General features: G+C 37.1%; 1 protein-coding gene across 1 annotated transcript in view; it reads left to right on the forward strand.

Moving 5' to 3' along the window:
- Positions 1 to 23767, forward strand: part of LOC131840660 (double-stranded RNA-specific editase Adar) — a 74720-nt gene extending 50953 nt beyond the window's left edge. Inside the window, exons 17-20 of the mRNA XM_059188836.1 lie at positions 19022 to 19172; positions 20563 to 20685; positions 21243 to 21333; positions 23643 to 23767. Coding sequence (XP_059044819.1) covers positions 19022 to 19172; positions 20563 to 20685; positions 21243 to 21333; positions 23643 to 23767 — 490 coding nt within the window. The remainder of the gene's footprint in view (positions 1 to 19021; positions 19173 to 20562; positions 20686 to 21242; positions 21334 to 23642) is intronic.

The raw sequence follows: 23767 nt of genomic DNA on the forward strand, positions 1-23767 counted from the left end.
TAATAATTAATTATTCCAAAACGGCGCTATAAAGCACGCATGATAGAAGGACACGAGCTGGCAGCGGGCGCAATCTTTTTCGTTCTCTTTGTCTACATTTACATGCATTTACCATTTACCATCAGATGGGCCGTATGCTTGATTGTCACCATCGTAGTATAAAAAAAAACATTCTTTCCTACATGAAAGATACGCACGTGAAAGAGAGTATGCGTAAAGTCAGGTAATAGAGACTCGTTACAGATGAGAGAGAGAGACAGAGATACATTACAGACGAGAGAGAAAGTACTGTTTTTAATTAATATAGTGATACATACATTTTGGTGTTAACTGCTGTTGGGGTATTACCACTTCTAATTCGCATCCCGGCTGTGGGCTGATACCACCGTTGGGGTAGAAATCCGCGTGACCTATTGGCCCTCTGTAACCTGTAAAACATAATAGTAATGATGATGATGACCGTGACGATGTTGATAATGTTAATATTAATGATGATGATGATGGTAATGGAAATATTAATGATAATGGTGATAATAATAATGAAGTATACGTCATAAAGCGTAACAAACCAGCTAAAGATGAGAAAATGAATCAAAATAATAATATAACTCTTTATTGTGCACAGACAAATATTTATAAAATAGGAACTGCTTAAATGTGCTGAACTAATGGACGGCCTTATCGCTTAAACTCTTATAGACTTTTAACTAACTAATCGGCTGCAGTATAAAAATCTATTAATATATATTTAGAAACTAAACACAAGCAGAGAAAGAAATAATAAACACTTACCAAAGATCCCAGCATCGGTATGTATAACGTCCACGAACTCAGCATCTGTGGCGTCCAACCTCTGCTGGATTGGCAACTTGTCGAACAATGGCAACGCAGGGTCCAACCCTGTTATTCTAGATACGCGACCTGCAATTAGAAATTTAATTACTTCATGACTGCCTCGGTGGTCTAGCGGTTTAGCGCACCATACTTCCTATAGTCGAGGATTTAATTTCTCGCAAAGTACAAAGTTTTCATGTGTATTCTACTAGTATTCATGAGTATGATTGTATCAGGTTGTGTTTTCTATGTAAAATAAGTGTTGATCAGAAATACATTTTTAAGAAAATTGGGTGAATACAACTTTCCAAATAGCAAATCTGACATAAATAAATAGTTACTTCTGTAACAAAATAAATCAATCATAGTTATCAGAGCAGAACAGTCCTTAGGTCGTATTTTGGGGTTAACTAGTAGGGCACAACGGTATACAGGGTGATTGTTAGTAATAGGGACAGATGAATTCATACTAGCAATGTACCATGTAAGTTAACTTCCGCACGGTTCTTCCTGGAAACCATCATGATAAATTCCAGGTGACTTTGTCACGATGGATTACCTGGCATGACCACATTAGTGATAGCTAGTAGATGATAACATAGATTGTTATCATCTACTAGCATCTAATAGTACTAGATACTAGCGTACACTGTTACCCGGAGGAGGGTGCACCATTTCATTACCATCCATTTAAAAAGGTCTCAGCCATTTGAACTTACCAGATTTAATTGCGCTTCCAGCAACACCTGCGCATTGTGCTCCAAGACTGTGTCCAACCAAATGTGTCTTGGATAACTTCAGACCTCTGAAACATATAAGCAATTCCTATATGTGAGTTCAGTCATATTAATATTATTGATGCCAAAGAGTGTTTGTCTCAATTTGTTACTTTGATTATAATGAATTTTTATTTTATTGGTGTAGCTCCAATAACAAAAATAAGTTCAGGATCTGCTTCTTCATTATTTAAATTATTAACCGGGTCTTAACACGAATAATTTTATGGCAAATAAAGGTATTTACCTCTCTCGACGTTTCGACTAGGTTGCACTAGCCGTGGTCACGAGCTGACTGTGAGAGTGTCAGCTCGTGTCGGGTAAATACCTTTATTTGCCATAAAATTATTCGTGTTAAGACCAGGTTAATAATTTAAATAATGTATATTAAACACGAAAGTTTAAAATTAACTATTGCTTCTTCCTTATCCCATTTATTTGGGGTCAGCGTAATATATATTTCCTTCCATTCGTCCCTGTTCGGAGTCATCTCGTTATTTACACCCTTTCTTATCATATGAAATAGTCCATCCATCTCTTTTTCGGCCTTCCTGTACTCTTATAACAACCACGTTCATATGTAACACCTTCCATAAAATATTATCTTCATTCCTACGCATTACATGCCCATACCACGACAGACGATTACTCTTCAACCTCCAACATCGGTGCTACTTTCATACATCCTCTAATGTTTTCATTCTTTATCTTAGTGGTTTTTTGAATGAGCTATTCGATAAAATATTTAGATGCTACATCATAAACTCACCTAGATACTAAATAGTCAATAAATTGTGCTGCAAAGTTGCCGATGAACCAGGTGTTCTCGGCAGCTGTGAAATACCAGGGCCCTGCTTCCAGGTGTCTAGCGTCTACCATGATGATGTTTGTGTCGCCTCGGAGCATGTATGCTGAAAGTTAATTTAATTATCATTATCATCATCATCACCATCGTCACCATCATTATCACCATCATTACCAGCATCATTATGTCAGATTTGTATTTGGTTCATAGCATTCTGGCAGTTCATACAGCGTCTAGTCCCTATCTATTCGCAATTGTAGCATTCTAGCCGCAGTTTTATTGGTAATAGACAACATAAATAATTAGGTACATAAATACTTAGATACATTTTATTTGTAAATACAGACATAATGTACATAGAAAGCACCCAGATCAATACAAACAATCTAACACATGAATACAAATGTTTCTAGAAATCGAACTCACGACCATGGGAAGCTGTGTGCTTGCCACCAAGGCCGTCAATGTAGTGTGTTCAGGATAAAAAAGCTTGTTACCTTCTCTCACTAAAAGACCACTGCCTCCGTCATGCTGCTCCATCCAAGCGCTGAAGTAGATCACGGTCGGATCCGTGAAGTCTATGTTTGACGCGAACAGTTTCTCATCATCACCAATCACCAGCTCCTGGGGTACAGTCGGATTGTGTCTGCAAGATGGTAAATTAACGGTTTTCAGTAGTTTGTTGGTAACAATCAGTCTGGTCGTATGGTAATCCGCAGAATGTCTGATCTACGGCGAAAGTACTAGAACAACATGAGTTTGCAGGTACTTTGAAGAATGTTTTTTGGTAATTGGCGAGTCTGATGTTATAAGGTTTCAGAATCGGTATTAGCCGGACAATCCAGCCGTATGCTACATTGTCTATCTTTGATATAAGTGTCACTGGTAGAAATGTGTTAAGTCAGTACAACCAGTCTGGTCGTATGGTAATCCGCAGAATGTCTGATCTATGGCGTAAGTACTAGGACAACATGAGTTTGTAGATAGTTCGAATAAGAGATTTTGGTAATATCGGCAATTGGCAAGTGATTCTCTGGTGTTATAAGGTTTCAGAATCGGTCTTAGCCGGACAAACCAGCCGTATGCTACATTGTCTATCTTTGATATAAGTGTCACTGGTAGAAATGTGTTAAGTCAGTACAACCAGTCTGGTCGTATGGTAATCCGCAGAATGTCTGATCTGCAGCGAAAGTACTAGGACAACATGAGTTTGTAGATAGTTCGAATAGAGATTTTGGTAATGTCAGCAATTGGCGAGTGATTCTCTGGTGTTATAAGGATTCAGAACCGGTCTTAGCCGTTAACAATCCAGCCGTATGCTACATTGTCTATCTTTGATATAATTGGCTCTGGTGGAAAGGTGAAAGTTAAGTCAGTACAATCAATCAGTCTGGTCGTATGGTAATCCGCAGAATGTCTGATCTGCAGCGAAAGTACTAGGACAACATGAGTTTGTAGATAGTTCGAATAAGAGATTTTGGTAATATCGGCAATTGGCGAGTGATTCTCTGGTGTTATAAGGTTTTAGAACCGGTCTCAGCCGTCAACAATCCAGCCGTATGCTACATTGTCTATCTTTGATATAAGCGTCTTTGGTGTAAAGGTGTTAAGCCAGTACAATCAGTCTGGACGTATGCTAATCCGCAGAATGCCTGATCTGATCTACGGCGAAAGTACTAGGACAACATGAGTTTGTAGGTAATTCGATGAATGATTTTTTGGTAATTGGCGAGTCTGATGTTATAACGTTTCAGAACCGGTCATAGTTAACAATCCAGCCGTATGCTACATTGTCTAATATTATAAAGCTGAAGAGTTTGTTTGTTTTTTTTAATCTTAGGAACTACTGGTTCGAATTGAAAAATAATTTTTGTGTTGGGTAGTCCATTTGTCAAGGAAGGCTTTAAGCTATATAACATTACGCTACGACCAATAGGAGCGGAGATGCAATGACAAATGTTACAAAAAGTAGGTAAATGAAACGCAGACGAAGTTGCGTGGGTCAACTAGTCTTGATATAAAGTGTCTCTGATGTAACTAAAATTTAACAGCTCAAAAATATTAGGATAACTTTGTAGATAGTTTAATGTAGAAAGACAAGAGTTTTTTTTTTATAACATGGGACAAACGAACATGCGGCTCACCTGATGGTAAGTGATTACCGCCGCCCATGAGCACCCGCAACACCAGGGGAATTGCAAGTACGTTGTCGGCCTTTTAAAAAGGAATAAGCTCTTTTCTTGAAGGTTTCAATATCGTATCGGTTCAGAAATACCATTGCTGGAAGGTGATTCCACAATGTGGTTGTGCGAGGCAAAGAGTTTCTAGAAAACCGCACTGTGGAAGACCGCCATTCATTCAGATGATCAGGATGGTAGTTAGTTTAGATAGTTGTAAACAAATAATGTGTTTTAAAACTTTCAGAGATTGTGTTGTTTGTTCCTTACAAGGCAGGCCGTATGCTAGATTGTCTATTCCGATAATAGTGGCTCTCTGTCTTTAAAAGTTACGTAAAAAGTACTAGGAAAATATGAATTTGTAGGTGTTCGAAGAATTGATTTAGAGAATCATTGATAACATCGGGGTGTTGCCTCTAGTGTTGTTTTTAGACGTTATGTTCTCAGTTCAATATCAGGCAGGCCGTATGTTAACAGAAAAGTAGCTCTGTCTGGTGAAAAGCTTAAGTTAACATCGTAAACGTACTAGGATAACATGAGTGTGGTAGATAATGTTAAGGATGAATTTGCCTCTGATATTTTAAACTTCAATTTGTCGACTATAAGGCTGGTCGTATGCTCTGTACCTGGTGAAAAGCTGGAAGTTGACATCGTTGTGGTCCCTCACGAAGGGACATTTGGCCTTGTTGACCGGCAGTATTTGCAACAGACCCTCTTCAAATCTCACTCCCGGAGGTCCTGGAAGAGGAAGTCAGTTAGTGAAGATGATAGAGAGAGAAACAATGAGACACATATATATCTTTACTAAACTAATATTATAAATGCAAAAGTAACTCTGTCTGTCTAGCTTTCACGTCAAAACTACTGAACCGATTTAAATGAAATTTGGTATACATATAGTGTAGACCAGAGGTCGCCAAACATTTTGTGTCGTAGACATCTTGACATATTTTTCGGTTTTTGGTAGACCTGGTCTACCTGGTCTGTTTGTAATATTGAAATAACCGTTTTTTACTACATGCAATACAGTTCATAACTAAAATAACATATTTTACAATTTTCGTCTGTCTGTCTGTTTGTTCCGGCTAAACTCTGAAATGGCTGGACCGATTTTGATGGGACTTTTATTGGCATGTAGCTGATGTAATAAGGAGTAACTTGGGCTACTTTTATTTTAGAAATTTAAACTTAAATTCCACGCGGACGAAGTCGCGGGAACAGCTAATGTAATAATATTGTCCTTGGACAATTAATCCAGCGCCATCTAGTCCCAAGTTAAGCTGAGCTTGTGTTATGGGTACTAGACTACTGATATAAATACTTAGATACTTTTTTTTGTAAATACATACATAATATACATATAAAACACCCAGACCGACACAAACAATCATACTTAATAAATACAAATGTTGAGAGGAATCGAACCCGCGACCATCGTACGTAAAGCCGTGTGCTAAACCACAAGACCATCGAGGTCGTCATAACCGTCAACATAATTTATATGCGCAGTAAACTCATATGCAACTATAAATACAAATGTTTGTACCGTGCGAGGAATCGAACCCGCGACCATCGTACGTACAGCCGTGTGCTAAACCACAAGACCATCGAGGTCGTCATAAACGTCAATATAATTTATATGCGCAGTAAACTCATATGCAACTATAAATATAAATGTTTGTACCGTGCGAGGAATCGAACCCGCGACCATCATACAGCCGTGTGCTAAACCACAAGACCATCGAGGTCGTCATAACCGTCAACATAATTTATATGCGCAGTAAACTCATATGCAATTATAAATACAAATGTTTGTACCGTGCGAGGAATCGAACCCGCGACCATCATACGTAAAGCCGTGTGCTAAACCACAAGACCATCGAGGTCGTCATAAATATCAACATAATTTATATGCGCAGTAAACTCAGCAGTCCGCCGTGTTTGCATCATACCGTGTGGTTACCCATCACGCCGTGTATTAAAATGTTCAATTTGTTTGTACCACTCATTGTATTCTGGTTGATCAATAATGTGGTACATTATTGCCACGCATTGTGGTCGATATACAATCTATACTAATACTAGCTGTACTCGCGACTTCGTCCGCGTGGAATTTAAGTTCATTTTCTAATATAAAGAGAAGAGAAATATCTGGTTGTACCACATTATTGCCTCGGATTGGGGTCGATATACAATCTATACTAACACTAGCTGTACTCGCGACTTCGTCCGCGCGGAATTTAAGTTTATTTTATAATATAAAGAGAAGAGAAATATCTGGTTGTACCACATTATTGCCACGCGTCGTGGTCGATATACAATCTATACTAACACTAGCTGTACTCGCGACTTCGTCCGCGTGGAATTTAAGTTTATTTTCTAATATAAAGAGAAGAGAAATATCTGGTTGTACCGCATTATTGCCACACATTGTAGTCGATATACAATCTATACTAACACTAGCTGTACTCGCGACTTCGTCCGCGTGGAATTTAAGTTTATTTTCTAATATAAAGAGAAGAGAAATATCTGGTTGTACCACATTATTGCCACGCATTGTGGTCGAAATACAATCTATACTAATACTAGCTGTACTCGCGACTTCGTCCGCGCGGAATTTAAGTTTATTTTCTAATATAAAGAGAAGAGAAATATCTGGTTGTACCACATTATTGCCACGCATTGTGGTCGATATACAATCTATACTAACACTAGCTATACTCGCGACTTCGTCCGCGCGGAATTAAAGTTTATTTTCTAATATAAAGAGAAGAGAAATATCTGGTTGTACCACATTATTGCCACGCATCGTGTTCGAAATACAATCTATACTAACACAAGCTGTACTCGCGACTTCGTCCGCGTGGAATTTAAGTTTATTTTCTAATATAAAGAGAAGAGAAATATCTGGTTGTACCACATTATTGCCACGCGTCGTGGTCGATATACAATCTATACTAACACTAGCTGTACTCGCGACTTCGTCCGCGTGGAATTTAAGTTTATTTTCTAATATAAAGAGAAGAGAAATATCTGGTTGTACCGCATTATTGCCACACATTGTAGTCGATATACAATCTATACTAACACTAGCTGTACTCGCGACTTCGTCCGCGTGGAATTTAAGTTTATTTTCTAATATAAAGAGAAGAGAAATATCTGGTTGTACCACATTATTGCCACGCATTGTGGTCGAAATACAATCTATACTAATACTAGCTGTACTCGCGACTTCGTCCGCGCGGAATTTAAGTTTATTTTCTAATATAAAGAGAAGAGAAATATCTGGTTGTACCACATTATTGCCACGCATCGTGGTCGATATACAATCTATACTAACACTAGCTGTACTCGCGACTTCGTCCGCGCGGAATTTAAGTTTATTTTTAATATCCGGTTACAATCTATAGGTACCACAGATCTATACTCGTACTAGCTTCACGGTGGTTTAGCGGTTTAGGCAACGTGCGCCTTACTTCAGATGGTCACGGGTTGGATTCCTCGCACGGTACAAACATTTGTATTTAATGAGTACGATTGGTTTTAGCGCTCTGGGTATTTTCTATGTATATTATGTACTAGTTATTCCCGCGACTTCATCCGCGTGGAATTTAAGTTTATTTTTCTAATATAAAACTAGCCTAAGTTACTCCTTATTACATCAGCTACCTGCCAATAAAAGTCCCATCAAAATCGGTCCAGCCATTTCAGAGATTAGCCGGAACAAACAGAAAGACAGACAAAAATTGTAAACAAAGTAATTTGGTGTATGCACCGTATCTATATTCATATGCATGTAGTAAAATACGGTTATTTCAATATTACAAACAGACACTCCAATTTTATTTATATGTATAGATGTGTAGACTAGACTACGCATTGGGATTGATCTATACTCGTCCTAGCTTGACGGCCTCTGTGGTTTAGCGGTTTAACACACTGCCTTACTTCAGATGGTCGCGGGTTCAATTCCTCGCACGGTACAAACATTTGTAAATTTTTATTTATTTATTTATAAATAAATAAAAGTTTAAAACCACTAAACCACAGGGGCCGTCAAGCTAGAACGAGTATAGATCAATCCCAATGCGTAGTCTAGTCTACACATCTATACATATAAATAAAATTGGAGTGTCTGTTTGTAATATTGAAATAACCGTATTTTACTAACAGAAAACATGTGTACTAATTTACTAAAGAAACGATGATATTCACAGAAGTATAAAACTGTTGGGAATATTAACGCCTTACATCTAGTTTATAGAATTCCAAAAAAAAAAATACATACTATGACCTTATATGACCTTATCCGTATTGTCTAATAAAATTTACAAAATGCTAAAATTACCAAAACCAAGAAAATTTAACTTATAAACTTCATTTGTATTCATGAGTATGATTGTTTGTAGCCGTCTGGATGTTTTCTATGTGTATTATGTATTTACAAAGTAATGTATCTATATATTTATATAAGTGTCTAGTACCCATAACACAAGCTGTAATCAACACAGCACCATCTAGTCCTAAGCTTAGCTTAGGACTAGATGGTGCTGTGTTGATTGTCCAAGGTTCTATTTATTACTACAACTAGAGCTGGCAGCTACCTCGGTCAAAGATTAAGAGTGTTTTGTTATTACATAGTTAAGTATAATAGAGCAAGAGCCCACGACTGCCAGACATACACATTTTAGTAAACGTGAAAGTTCTTGTATGTGTGTCCCCAACACAGGTAAGAACGATCCCCAAACATAAAACCTGGATCGTGGTTCCTTTGGCAGGTACCAGGTAACAAAGGTGTAAAAAAATTCATATCAAATTCGTTATTATAAGAAACTCCATATTTTCATATATTGTTCGTAGCATTATTATAACTTGCGCTGCTCATTGCCAGACACGTAGTGTGGTTCCAACCCCCCGCCGGACCCCCCTAAACTATACTATTTTATAAATAAACTTACGTCATTTTAATAAAGCTGAACTTTATATATATTTTTGCGAGAACTATTAAACTGAGTTTCCTAAATTGCCAGACAGTTTTCTTGGTTCCTTACTTACCAGACTCATTGAAACCGTATATTGGGTAACAACGGTGTATACAATTTCATATCAAATTCGTTATTTTAAGATGCTCCATTTTTTCACATATTGCTCGTAACAGTATTATAAGTTTATTTATAAAATAGTATAGTTTTGGGGGGTCCGGCGGGGGGTTGGAACCACACTAAGTGTCTGGCACTGCTCATTGCCAGACACTTAGTGTGGTTCCAACCCCCCAAGTTATAATAATGCTACGAACAATATATGAAAATATGGAGTTTCTTAAAATAACGAATTTGATATGTTTTTATTTACACCTTTGTTACCTGGTACCTGCCAAGGAACCACGATCCAGGTGTCATGTTTGGGGATCGTTCTTACCTGTGTTGGGGACATACAAGAACTTTCACGTTTATTAAAATGACGTATGTCTGGCAGTCGTGGGCTCTTGGGCTATAATATGTTAACGCTAACGGCAACCGTTCACCAGCGTGCCCCGCTAAAGCAGATTTCAGTGACTACAACGCCATCTAGTTTGAGTGAGATAACCACCACATTTATTTAATAAATTAAGACTTTTCAAAGAAATAACGAAAAGGTTAGTCGACATCACAGAAAACCGAAGAGCTGGCAGCTACCTCGGACAAAGAATTAGTCTAGCTATTCAAAGAGGAAACGCTGCCAGTATCTTCGGAACGTTGCCTAAAGGGACCCCTTTTAATAATATATTTTAGTCATCATATTATATTTTTTTAAGCTTTTTAATTTTAGGTTCTTAGTTGTACAATTAGGTTATGTAAATAATAATAATAAATACCATTAAATTTTGAAAGTTAACTAGAAGAATATTATCCAAATAAAATTAATTTCGTTTCAATTATAAAATGAAAATTTTGTCACTTGCATTTTCTCTGTCTCAAAATATCTTTATTCATGTAGGTCTATTACAGACTCTTATGATATGTCAAATGTACCGGCAGTTTGGAATGATTTCGAGACGAGAAACTCAGCTCGTATTCTTTTCAAATAAACGTTGTACATATTTAGAATAATAATAATAATGTTTTTGTCGCATGCCTAATCCTTGTTAATGTAAATATAAATAAATCAATATATAAATATATTATATTAAAAAATCTTCACACAAGTTTCTTGTGATGAATCTGCATTCCGAATGAGTGGTAGAATAAAAAAAATTGAGTATTCAAAAGAGTTTGCATTAAGTTTATTTGAATAAAGATCATTTCTCTTTCTATTTCTATTTCTCGCGAACCGAGTCACGGGCAACAACTAGTTAATAAATAACTGAATTAAATAACTGGTAAACACGACAAACGTTTCTACTCATTAAAATATTTTTTAACTACCTAATAATGTTATAATTGATTTGACGGTAAATACTTTTATTAATGAACTGCATTGCATTAAGTTTATTTGAATAAAGATTATTTCTAATACACAGTCTTTAAAATTAAAATTAAAATCAATTTTCAAATCTCGTATCTAAATGTAATAAATAGTAATAATTAATTCATTTAGTGTTAGTCAGTTATTACATAAACCGATTATGAAACGGTACACTGCACTGAATACCTGGCACTTCAGCCGTGAACATGTTGCCTAAATGGTTGGAAAATTGATCCAATTCTCTACACTTAGAAGTATTATACATATGATAGGACATGTATGTATATTTTAAAGTCTATCTAAATATATATAACTTAAAGGTGACTGACGTAGTGATCTATCAACGCACAGCCCAAACCACTGGACCGATCGGGCTGAAATTTGTCATGCAGGTAGATGTTATTACGTAGGTATCAGCTAAGAAAGGATTTTGATTAATTCCACCCCTAAGGGGATCAAATATGGGATGAAAGTTTGTATGAAACTTTGTTAATTTTAAACTGTTCGGACTGAGACTTTGCATGCATAAAGCTACTATGACGTAGGCATCCCCTAAGAAAGGATTTTGATAAATTCCACCCCTAAGGGGATAAATTAACGCGAGCGAAGCCGCGGGCAAAAGCTAGTATTACATATAAATGTGGATGGTTGCAACGGCATAGGAAGGCCGAAAAAGAAATGGACTGTGTGGAAAATGGTACAAATAAATGACCCTGGATTATTAACACAGCACCACCTAGTCCCGCGGTAAGCAGAGCTTGTGTTATGGGTACTAGACAACTGATATAAATAAATAAATAACCCTGGACAATGACCACAGCGCCATCTAGTCCCACGGTAAGCAGAGCTTGTGTTATGGGTACTGGACAACTGATATAAATAAATAAATAACACTGGACAATTAACACAGCACCATCTAGTCCCACGGTAAGCAGAGCTTGTGTTATGGGTACTAGACAACTGATATAAATAAATAAATAACTCTGGACAATGAAGACAGCGCCATCTAGTCCCACGGTAAGCAGAGCTTGTGTTATGGGTACTAGACAACTGATATAAATACATAGATGCATGTGTGACGCAGGCAAAACACAGGTCAGCTAGATTTTAAACTGCAGAATTACTGCACACGACCCAGTGGTTGTGCAACCGAATGCAACATAACCGGTTCGTTTTGTGGGAAATGAAAACACCCTAGTTGGAACTTACTACGGATGTTATTCAACTAATTATTGTAGTAACTATGTATTACTAGAGAAGTAGTCGTCATGGCTTAGTAGTTTCATGCGGCTTTTAACTAGAAAAGTTTGTTTCTAATCCTTCTTTGTACATTAAAGTCTGTACATCAATCATCATTATCGCAGCCCGGAAGACGTCCATTGCAGGACATAGGCTTCCCCTGAAGATCTCCACGACAATCCGTCCTGCGCTGCTCGCATCCAATGCCTTCCAGCGATCTAGACCAGATCGTCGGTCCACCTTGCTGGAGGCCTTCCGGTCCGTGGTCGCCACTCGAGGACTTTATTGTCCCAACGGCCATTTGTCCTACGAGCTATGTGCCATGCCCATTGCCACTTCAGTGTCGCAATTCTTCGGGCTATGTCGGTCACTCTGGTTCTTCTGCGGATCTCCTCATTTCTGATTCGATCACGCAGAGTAACTCCGAGCATAGCCCTCTCCATTTCCCTCTGAGTGACTCTGAGCTTGTTGATGGGGCCCATAGTTAGCGACCACGTCTCTGTTCCGTAAGTCATCACTGGCAACACACATTGGTCGTAAACCTTCGTCTTGAGACACTGTACAGCTATACATATAAATAAAATTGGACTGTCTGTTTGTAATATTGAAATAACCGTTCTTTAGTACATGCATATGAACATAAATACGGTACATACACAAATATATTTTTATTTACAATTTTTGTCTGTCTGTCTGTTTGTTTGTTCCGGCTAATCTCTGAAATGGCTGGGCCGAGTTTGACAGGACTTTTATTGGCAGGTAGCTGATGTAATAAGGAGCAACTTAGGCTACTTTTATTTTAGAAAAATAAAGTAAATATTTATTATTATTATTATAATATATTCTAATTATATATTTGATATAAATAGTTATTATTACTACACGCATACTTCATATATATGTTAAACTTATTCCACTCAGACATAGTCACGAGCCCAGCTAGTATTACTTATAATATGTAATTTAAAATGCTAACATTAAAACATGAACTCGGTTTTTTTATATAAGATACAATATTTATTATGCCACAACGGTGGGAATCAAGCATACGGCCCATCTGATAGTAAACGGTTACCGTAGCCTATTGACGCCTGATACCAGGGGTGACGCGCGTTGCCGACCCTTAAGAAACTTTAATATACCCTGAAAAACCCCATGTTGCAGTATCTGAGACTTATACTATCAATCCTAGACCGATACAAACAATCATGCTCATGAATACAAATGTTTGTGCCATGCGAGGAATCGAACCCGCATCGGACGTAAAGCGGTGTGCTAGACCGCTAGACCACCGAGGTCGTCAAATAATTAGTTTATTCGAACTTATATATACAAATAAAATTGTAGTGTCTGTTTGTAATATTGAAATAACCGTTTTTTACTACATGCATATGAATATATACGGTACATACACCAAAATAATATTTTTTACAATTTTAGTCTGTCTGTTTGTTCCGGCTAATCTCTGACATGGCTGGACCGATTTTGACAGGACTTTTATTGACAGGTAGCTGATGTAATAACTTAGGCTACATTTATTTTAGAAAAATACAATAAAATTCCACGCAGACGAAGTCGCAGGTACAGCTAGTCGATAATATGATTATTTATATTTCTACTTACGTATTAAAGATAGGAAACACGCCAAAGGTATAGCTTGCTGCATTATGGTAAATGGCACAGAAATTAATAAAAAAAACGCAAAAAAAAAAACCCTAAAGGTGAGTGTTCACGCTCGCTCACAACCACGGTATGTCGATCTTTTCCTCCACGGGGTGACTTTCCCGCGTTGGGTGTTGGTATTTTCCTTGACAGGGTCGCGTGGGGGGGGCGGACGGGTTTGGAAGTGGAGGGCTTAACGCCTTATCTCAAATGGTGATAGTTGGACCCGGTGGTGTAGCGGTTAAGCCTTAGTTTTAAGGTTGTCGGTTCGATTCGGTATAAATGTTTGTGTTCTATGTATATTCTGTGGTTTGCTGGTTTGGTACATGGCTTTACTTCCGATGGTCGCTTTCTGATCGTCGGTTCGATTCCTCGCACTGTACGAATGTTTGTATTCATGGGTATGATTGTTTGTGTCGGTCTAAGTGTTGTCTATGTATATTCTGTGGTTTGCCGGTTTAGTACATGGCTATACTTCCGATGGTCGCGGGTTCGATTCCTCGCACTGTATAAATGTTTGTAATCATGGGTATGATTGTTTGTATCGGTCTAGGTGTTATCTATGTATATTTGTGGTGTAGCACGTCGCTTTACTTCCGATAGTCGCGGGTTCGATTCCTCGCACAGTTGTATTTTACTGCTTGTATTTTCCTTGAAAGGGTCGCGTGGGGAAGTGGAAGGGTTTGGAAGTGGAGTGCTTGGAGTGCTTAGCCTTGTCTCAAATGGTGATAGTTGGACCCGGTGGTGTAGCGGTTAAGCCTTGGATTCAGTGATCGTCGGTTCGATTCGGTATAAATGTTTGTATTTATGAGTATGTTTGTTTGTATCGGTCTGGGTGTTTTTTATGTATATTTGGTGATGTAGTAGTTTAACACGCATTACTTTCGATTGGTTAGTCTAGGGTTCGATTCATCGCGCTATACAAATAAATGTATTCATGAGTATAATTGTTAATATTCTATGTATATTTGGTGGTGTAGTGGTTTAGCACACCGTTTCATTTCGCATGGTCGCGGGTTCTAATCCTCGCACAGTTGTATTCGTGGGTATGATTTTTGGTATTTTCCTTAACAGGGTCTTCCGTGGAGGGGGGGGGGGGGGAGTCGAGGGCTTGCGCCTTATCTCAAATGGTGATAGTTGGACCCGGTGGTGTAGCGTATAAGCCTTAGATTCAATGGTCGTCGGTTCGGTATAAATGTTTGTATTCATGATTATGGTTGTTTGTATCGGTCTGGGTGTTTTATATGTATATTGATGGTGTAGCACGCTGCTTTATTTTCGACTAGCTGTTCCCATGACTTCGTCCGCGTGGAATTTAACAAAAAAATTAATTAGGAATTTTCTAAAATAAAAGTAGCCTAAGTTACTCCTTATTACATCTGCTACCTGCCACGGAACAAACAGCCAGACAGACAGACAAAAATTGTAAAAAAAGGTTATTTCAATATTACAAACAGACACTCCAATTTTATTTATATATATATCGATGTATAGATTGAGTATTTTATATTGTGAATTAGTGCTAGTTAAGTAACTATAACATTAGCATATATTATTGTTATGCATGAACATATATCACGAACATCGCGATATATGTTGTACATATTTATCAGAATGTACTCAATAAATATATTTATTGATGGTGAAATAACTAGAGCAATGTATAATATTTTATTACATTTATACGTGTGTGTTATATACACACACATATTGTATCCCCTTAGGGGTGGAATTTATCAAAATCCTTTCTTAGGGGATGCCTACGTCATAGTAGCTTTATGAATGCAAAGACTCAGCCCGATCGGTTTAAAATTGATCAAGTTTCATACAAACTTAACTGGTCCCGAACAGTGCGGTTTCAGAGGAGTTTCCTCCCGCGTACACTTAGATTGTGGAATGAACTTCCTGCCGAGGTTTTCCCACGAGACTACAGCATGGGGGTTTTTCAAGAAGGGTATATTAAGGTTTCTTAAGGGTCGGCAACGCGCAAGTGATACCCCTGGTGTTTCAGGCGTCCATAGGCTACGGTAACCATTTACCATCAGATGGGCCGTATGCCTGATTGCCACCATAGTAGTATAAAAAAAAAACTTTCATCCCCTATTTTATCCCCTTGGGGGTAGAATTAATCAAAATCCTTTCTTAGTGGATACCTACGTCATAACATCTACCTGCATGCCATATTTCAGCCCGATCCGTCCAGTGGTTTGGGCTGTGCGTTGATAAATCACTATGTCAGTCACCTTTGAGTTATATATACTTAGATATATATATATATATATATATATATATAATAACAGGATTTATACATACACAAATATATTTATTACTAGTATTTACATAACCTAATTGTACAACTAAGAACCTAAAATTAAAATCATAAAAAATATAATTTGATGACTATATTACTGAATATATTATTAAAAGGGGTCCCTTTAGGCAACGTTCCGAAGATACTGGCAGCGTTCCCTCTTTGAATAGCTAGACTAATTCTTTGTCCGAGGTAGCTGCCAGCTCTTCGGTCTTCTGTGATGTCGACTAACCTTTTCGTTATTTCTTTGAAATGTCTTATAGCGCTAGGACCCCACGGACCAAGGGTCTCGACACCGAATGGAACAAATTCATATTCGGAGCCTAGACCCCCCTGTAGTTACATATTTTGGATTTTTCAGCCGCTTTATAGTATATGTATAATGATATACATTATTTAAATTATTAACCGGGTCTTAATGGCAAATAAAGGTATTTACCTCTCTCGACGTTACAATACCTTTATTTGCCATAAAATTATTCGTGTTAAGACCCGGTTAATAATTTAAATAATGTATATTAAACACGAAAGTTTAAAATTAACTATGTATAATGATATTTTCAGGGTTTCTTTATAAAATAAACTAAAATTTGTTTCTCTGTAAACAAAGAAATGCTTTATTTAATTTTAAAACACTACAATTATTTAACACTGAAATAATGAATCACACATAACTCACCTGTAAACAAAGAAACGACATTTAAAGTTTATTACAATTGTTATTCAACTATTACTGTCTTTTTATAATATATTTTATGACCTTATTCACGCACACTTGTTTTTGCACGATCCATTTTTATGTTATTTCTATTGACAGCTCCCTTTGACACTCCTTGCTTGTTGAAATTGTTGAAATTTTTAATTATATTATTATAAAGAATTTCTTTATATATGTATTTAGTATTCATATAATATCTATCATTCATATATATCTGCGCCACCTATCTTTCCCTTACCCAATGCTTCTATCTCCCTGGTTGTCTGTAAGAGATTGCTTTAAGCGATAAGGCCGCCTTTTGTTCGCTTCTTTTCTTTATTTATTTTTTGTAATTATTTGTTTCTATTATTATTCCTAACTTCCAAAAAAAAATCTCATCTAAGGAGAGAGGAGATTAATTAATTATTATTATTATTCCTAACTTCCAAAAAAAAATCTCATCTCCCCTCTTAAAGAGAGGAGATGGCAACTTACCCCCGGCAGAAGCACAGTCGGCCGGGGTTCAGGGCCCCAGGGAGAGAAACCGGCGTACAATGCGGGCAGAATCTAAGAGCACCGCTTTCTGCATCTTTCCCGGGAGTGAGCCGCCTCGGAATCCCAACCGTCTGAGATGTTGCTCCAGACTGGTTGGGATAAGACCGTTCACCGATATAACGATTGGAATGATTTCGGTGGGCATCACACCCCACATTTCGGTCACCTCGTGAGCCGATCGATTATTATTATTATTATTATAAACACAGCCTCTAGTATCATACCCAACACTCCTGTATACAAATGTTTACCGTGCGAATAATCGAACCCGTGGCGATAGGAATGAAAGCGGCGTACTAAATCGCTAAACCACAGAGGCCGTGTGTATGTATCTATCAAGTAGGTGTCATATAAATTTGCTATATAACGTAAGTATTGAAGTGGCTGGTTTATAACAGGTTTGGAAATGACGCTGTTTCGTAACGACTCGTTTTTAATAGTGAATTACTTGAGACTAGTGACGCGGCCCGGCTTCGTACGCGTGGATTTTCCCGATGTATGTGATAGATATTACGTATATTGTATAGACATATATTTATTTATTTTCAAAAAACTAAAGCTATTTACAAACGTAGTGATAAATAAAGTTAAATCAAGTTAAAAAAACAGGTTTTCACACATAGAAACAATATATACATGTATACATATAAATAAAATTGGAGTGTCTGTTTGTTATATTGAAATAACAGTTGTTTACTATATGCATATGAATATAAATACGGTACACCTTCCAGCACGTACACTACGTTTGCCAATTCGCGGTCTCCACTCTAGAACACGCCTACTCCAGCGAGTATCGGTTCTACGACAGATAAGACCAGCCCACTGCCACTTCAACTTGCAAATACGAAGAGCTATGTCGGTGACCCTAGTTCTCTGGCGAATTACTTCGTTACGGATTTGGTCCCTCAGAGAAACTCCAAGCATAGCTCTTTCCATAGCTCGTTGAGAGACTTTGAGTTGGTGGACCAGTCGTATCGTCAGTGTCCACGTTTCGGCACCGTATGTCATAACGGGTAGGACGCACTGGTTATAAACCTTGGTCTGTCTGTCTGTCTGTAGTGTGTATATAAATAAATAAATAAATAAAATGCCCACGGCCTCTAATAGGGGAAAGATGGCTTTGGTAGTCTTTAAGAAAGATGATTTTGACTTCACTTTCAGAGCTTGTAGTTGAAAGTGCTTGTAGGGACTGGTCTGCTCTAATCACGATTTCCTCTTATTAATTGTCTAACCAGTTGTAGTGTATTCAATATTTTTTCTATTTGAGTATTTAATTGAATTAGTGCTAATTGGTAGTTTGTATTCACACACTTAAACTTAAATTGTAAGTAAGAATAAAATTATTTAAAAGAGCAACACACAAGTTTCTTGCTCGTTCTTCTTGTGATGAGACAGCTTTCCGAATGAGCGGTAGATTAAAAAAAATGTGATGACTATTCAAAAGTGCTGCAATGTAAGTTTATTTGAATAAATGATTTTCTATTCTATTCTATTCTATTCTATTCTATTCTATTCTAGAGCGCTGTGCGGGCGTATAGAAACTTTTATCACGTCTTTGCCGCCTCCTTTCAAACTGCAGCCGCCGCTGCTAGCGCGGGCGGCCAGCACCGAGGCGAGGACCCCGGCCAGGGCGCCTTCCTTCAGCGTCTGCTGGTGCGTCACCACACCCGTAAGTGCTTCCTACCATATCCAAATACAAATTCAAAAATCATTATTTTTACGACATTTTAGCCGCTTATGAACGTCAAGTATTTCTTATTATAATTTTTTTCCTACCGTCCAGTATAGTGTATAGAGCCAATTGAGGTGAACTAGATTTTTATAAGAAACTCAATTGAATTTCATATATTTTTTAAATTAGTTTAGAAGCTGAGGTATCAAATGTGTCTGAGGAGTGAGAGGTGCTGAGGGTTTTAATGAAGAAAATACGGAGATAAAATAAAATGCGACTAGTATGACAGCGATATATAATAGAAAGTATATGTCAAAGAATATTATTACAAAATTTAAAAGTAGTATAAAATCTTATCAAGGAGTTCGCTACAAGTTTTTTTTTACAAAAAACAGCAATATTCATAATAATATTATGAATATTGCTGTTTTTTGGAAATAAGTCAAGATTTAAAGACAAACTTGCTGTCCCCAAGTATCGTTTAGAAAAAGTTAATAGGTCTTTTATGGGAATAGGTATAAAAATTTACAATAAGATACCAAAGGATAATTACCCTTAAATAAATTCAAAACATGTGTTAAATCATATTTACTGAGCAAGGCCTATTACTCACTAAACGATTACTTGAATGACGAGTGTGCATGGCAATAGTTGTTCATGTACTGAATTTTCATTTAATGTTAGACACCTATATAAAATACATTGTAAATAAACTGGCTTTAAAAAAAAAGTAATTCAATTGAGTTTCTTGCCAGTTCTTCTCAATTGTATCTATATACCGAACTGGACGGTAGGGAAAAAATAAAATTATAATGTAAAAATTTGACGTTCATAAGCGGCTAAAATGTCCTACATGAATAAATGATTTTTGAATTTGAATTTGAATTTATGTTGTTTATTTATATAGGTGTCTATATCTAACATTAAATGAAATCCAGAAAAAATATATTCGGAAACCATTTATTCATTTTAACTGCTTATGAAAATCAATTTTTTTGTGTTATATTTTTTCCTACAGTCCAATTCAGTATGCAGTTTCAATTGAGAAGAACTGGCAAGAAACTCAATTGAGTTTCCCTTTTATTTGTAACTTTATGTTCTCCTGGTACTTTTACTATATTACTATGTGCCACTATATCACTGCCTAGTTTCCATGAAATACATCTGTAACTTCATGCTCTCCTGGTATTTGTACTGTACCACACTATATCAAACTTTACTTTTTTGCAAACATTCTGTGAGAGAAAGTCCATCAAAATCGACCCAACCGTTTCAGAGATTAGCAAGAGCAAACAGACAGACAAACAAAAATTCATTAAATGAAAATCTGTTATTTTATAACTACATGTTTGTATAGATGATTATTATTCGTCCATGGTGTTCCCAGTTTCCAGAAGTGGTGAATGCTACAACCGGCAAGCTGGAGAGCGGCCAGCCGTCTCTTCTGTGCAAGCAAAGCATGTTTGCCCGCTGGCTGTACCTGGCTACCAGACTACCGTTACTGCAACAGGTAAGAGAACAAAAACATATTCTTCTTTGGTGTCAATGGCAACTATTTTTCCAAGAATGTTGCGATGACTTTTGCGCATTCTGTCGCGTTTTTAGATCTTCCTTTGTGCAGGATGTTGGGCACAAAGAACAGGTCAATAGATGGACCGTAATCTGGGATGGCGCTTCGCAGTCACAAGCCTCTCTTGATGCGACACCCTATTTTACCAATTTGTATTTGCAGCAGTCCATCTGGGTGCGCAGTCTGTTAAGCGATTTCTAAGTGGGCCATTGCAGGTCACTACCTGGGGGCAGGTTCTGCTGGTCGAATAAAGTCCAAAGGAACAAGATGGCAACACATATTAAGTAGGCTAAGTTAAAATTCCTTCTAGAAAACATCGTGATAAATTCTTGGTGAATTTACCACGATGGACTAACTGAACTGACCTCATGCTCATCTTGTCATCCTCCACTGGTGCCCCGCCAGTGTAAACCGTTAGCGCAGGCGGGTGTATCATTCCATATAAATAATCATCAAGAAAAAAAATTAACTGAAACATATAAATAACAAATTTACAGGAGGACGGCGTGCTAGTGGACGCCCTGCCGGAGCATCTCGACAGCTTATTGTACAATGAGGCTAAACAAATGTGCCCCTCCTACCAGGCGAGTATACATTTACAGAGGGGGGAGGGGGGGGGGGGGCGAAGATGACGGAATAAATTTTATTATATACAGGACGGAATAAGTTATACAGTGCAACCTCGATACAAGAAATCGGAGGTGAGCAAGAAAATATTCGTAATATCAAGTAATTCGTTGAACTGAGGTTTGTTATGTTGAGGTTAGGTTGTCCTAAAATTCGTTATAAAGAGGTAAAAGAATAGTTTTAGGAATCCCGAACTTATTAGCTATGTCTAATTTTTTCGTCATAGGATTTTGGTCAACATAATTAATGATGTTTCGCTTTTCTGCGACCGATAAGGAACACCTTTTACGTTTCTGAGCCATTTTAACTTAAATCTTTAACAATAGTGACGAGCAGAAGTGTTTACATTACTTTCCATCAAACATCAAAATAAAAAATTACTTTACGAACAAAAGCGTGTCGAAACATGTCGAGACATAAATCACATTATAAGATTAAAGATAAAGATAAGATTAAGAGTTATATTATTGGTGGGAACTTATAAATGTTTTGGGTTGACAAAATTCGTTAATTAGAGGTATGAATACTTTTTCTTGATAGTTGAAAATTCGTTATAAAGAGGTTGTTCGCAAAGAATGTTCGCAATGTAAAGGTATATTTTATATTGACTCTTATGGACAATTCAAGGGGATTACGAAGAATTTGTTAAATCGAGGAAGTCGTTATATTGAGGTACGTTATATTAAGGTTGCACTGTATATATATTTTATTATATAAAAAGTATCCTTCAGCATTGGCATGATGTCTAGGGCCCTCACAGAACACTGCAAATTGAACAAACACGTTGCAAACCTAGGCCTGTGCACAACAAAATTCTGCAGATTTTGCAAAATTGAAGAGGAAACGCCACTACACATCCTATGTGATTAGCCCACTCATGTATAAACGAAATATCTCCTTTGGAAAGTTTATACTCTATCCTGAGGAGATAAACACCATCGCTACTAAGAATCCTTCAATTCTTGTCCCTGACGAGTCTAGTAGCGAACTCTGAAAAAGGGCGAGAACAATAAGTCCAAACACCTGACAATAATCCAAACAACCCAATAAAAAAAATCATAGGAACATTATACACGCAATGTTTCTTTTTAAATATATTGTGTTAGAATAAAAGTTAGGAACCACAACTCGTCCGTTCCAATAAAATGACAGCAACGAGTAGTTTGTAGGTAAAAGAAAAATGTTAAGTAATATTACAGATGTAAAGAAAACGTTGAAGGTAAGGTAAGATGCCTAAGTTAATAAGCAGGAATAAGCTGGATAAGCCTGGAAGTTCATATAAAGAAAGAAAGAAAGAAAGAAAGAAAAAAGAAAGAAGAAACAAAGAAAGAAAGAAAGAAAAATATATTTATTTGGCGCATACAAAACAATACAACATATTACAAAAATTGTAACTAATTATTTTAAAAATACAGCTGCGACCAAATTCGTTTCCACTCAGCTTTGTGTCTGGGCTGTAATGCCCAAACGCTGATTTTCAGTGGAATTAATCTATACATATAAATAAAATTGTAGTGTCTGTTTGTAATATTGAAATAACCGTTTTTACTACATGCATATGAATATAAATACGGTACATACGCCAAAATAACATTTTTTGGTCTGTCTATCTGTTTATTCCGGCTAATCTCTGATGGCTCGACCGATTTTGACGGGACTTTTTTTAGCAGATAGCTGATGTAATAAGGCGTAACTTAGGATACTTTTATTTTAGAAAAATAAAGTTAAATTTCACGCGGAAGAAGTAGCGGGAACACCTAGTTTAATATATATAAATTGTGTACCTATTGCTGTCTGCGTGGACGTGCGCTGTTGGTGCTTCTGATAATCATAACCGGGATTGATGTATGTATGAAAAAAAAAACACGTCTATTCCGTTCGCAAGCTGCTCGTGTAATGCCCTTTTTGTCCGAGTCACCGTTCATAGGCCGCCATCTTTTGCCCCTCTACATTAGAAAATCCAGAAGTGATAACAATTGTTCTAGATATTTATGTTTAAAATAATATATTGTAACAATTATGTTTACCTAGGACATCACACTCCATCTACATGCATCGCCATCTAGTCCCAATCTAAGCTGATCTTTTGTTATACTACTTGCACTAGTGGACTGATACACTAGCATACTTATGAATACAAATATTTGTACCGTGCGACACATCGAACCCGTGACCATCGGAAGTAAAACGGTGTGCTAAACATCTAGACCAACGAAGATGTCTACGAAAGTAATGCTCTCTTAAAATAATAATTTTCACTCCACAGGCAGCAAAAGACAGACTGATCCAAGCATTCGAGAAAGCGAAACTCGGGCGTTGGGTGAAGAAACCATTGGAGCAAGATCAGTTTGTGTGCGAGATACTAAACGCAGAACCAATGGCGCTGTTCGCCTAG

Source organism: Achroia grisella, unplaced genomic scaffold (genome assembly GCF_030625045.1).
Source record: "Achroia grisella isolate CSIRO2021 unplaced genomic scaffold, CSIRO_AGI_Agris_v1 utg149, whole genome shotgun sequence".
NCBI classification, from domain to species: domain Eukaryota; kingdom Metazoa; phylum Arthropoda; class Insecta; order Lepidoptera; family Pyralidae; genus Achroia; species Achroia grisella.